Consider the following 563-nt stretch of genomic DNA (forward strand, 5'->3'; position numbering starts at 1 on the left):
TCGATGGGAAATGCTAACAAGGGAAACAATTTGTTAACTTTAAATGTTTTCCTGTCAATGAAGTGTTATTGGGACGGAATGCCTTGTAGGTGTGGGGGAGCAACGTGAAGTAACTGACTGAAACGCTGTGGCTGAGTGTCACGGTTTTCTCCAAAGTGGCCAGACTTTCGCGGTGGCGGCACACGGCTCCTGGAGCGGGCAACTTTCCCCGATTGGATATCTGTGAGCGTGTGCGCGCCCGCAGGTGGAAACGGCGTTCCAGTGACTGGGCCAATTGCTCACCGACCAGCTGCTGTTTCTGCCGCACCTGCTTATAATTCCTATTCTCTCTTTCCGAATTTCAATGTGGCTTCCATAACGTTTACCATTTACTATTAACTTTTATCAGTGAGTATATGTGTTTTATTACTGTTTATGTAAATTACTCAGTTCTTTTTCTTTTTTACTCTGCAGGCCAAACAGCGGGCGTCGGTGGCATGGATTGTGCAGAAAGCTCATAAAAACAAGGTCCCATCAGATCTGCAGGACCCATACTACCGGGACTATGAGGCAAGTTCCCCTCC

General features: G+C 47.4%; 1 protein-coding gene across 1 annotated transcript in view; it reads left to right on the top strand.

Annotated features, from left to right (window-relative positions):
• The window catches only part of LOC119589286, a gene marked incomplete in the record, with an annotated part of 113,340 nt that overhangs the window by 13,242 nt on the left and 99,535 nt on the right, over nt 1–563 (top strand). Inside the window, 1 exon segment of the mRNA XM_037937904.1 lies at nt 454–550. Within this exon segment, the coding sequence (XP_037793832.1) occupies nt 454–550 (97 nt within the window).

This window comes from Penaeus monodon, chromosome 25 (genome assembly GCF_015228065.2).
Source record: "Penaeus monodon isolate SGIC_2016 chromosome 25, NSTDA_Pmon_1, whole genome shotgun sequence".
Taxonomy (NCBI): domain Eukaryota; kingdom Metazoa; phylum Arthropoda; class Malacostraca; order Decapoda; family Penaeidae; genus Penaeus; species Penaeus monodon.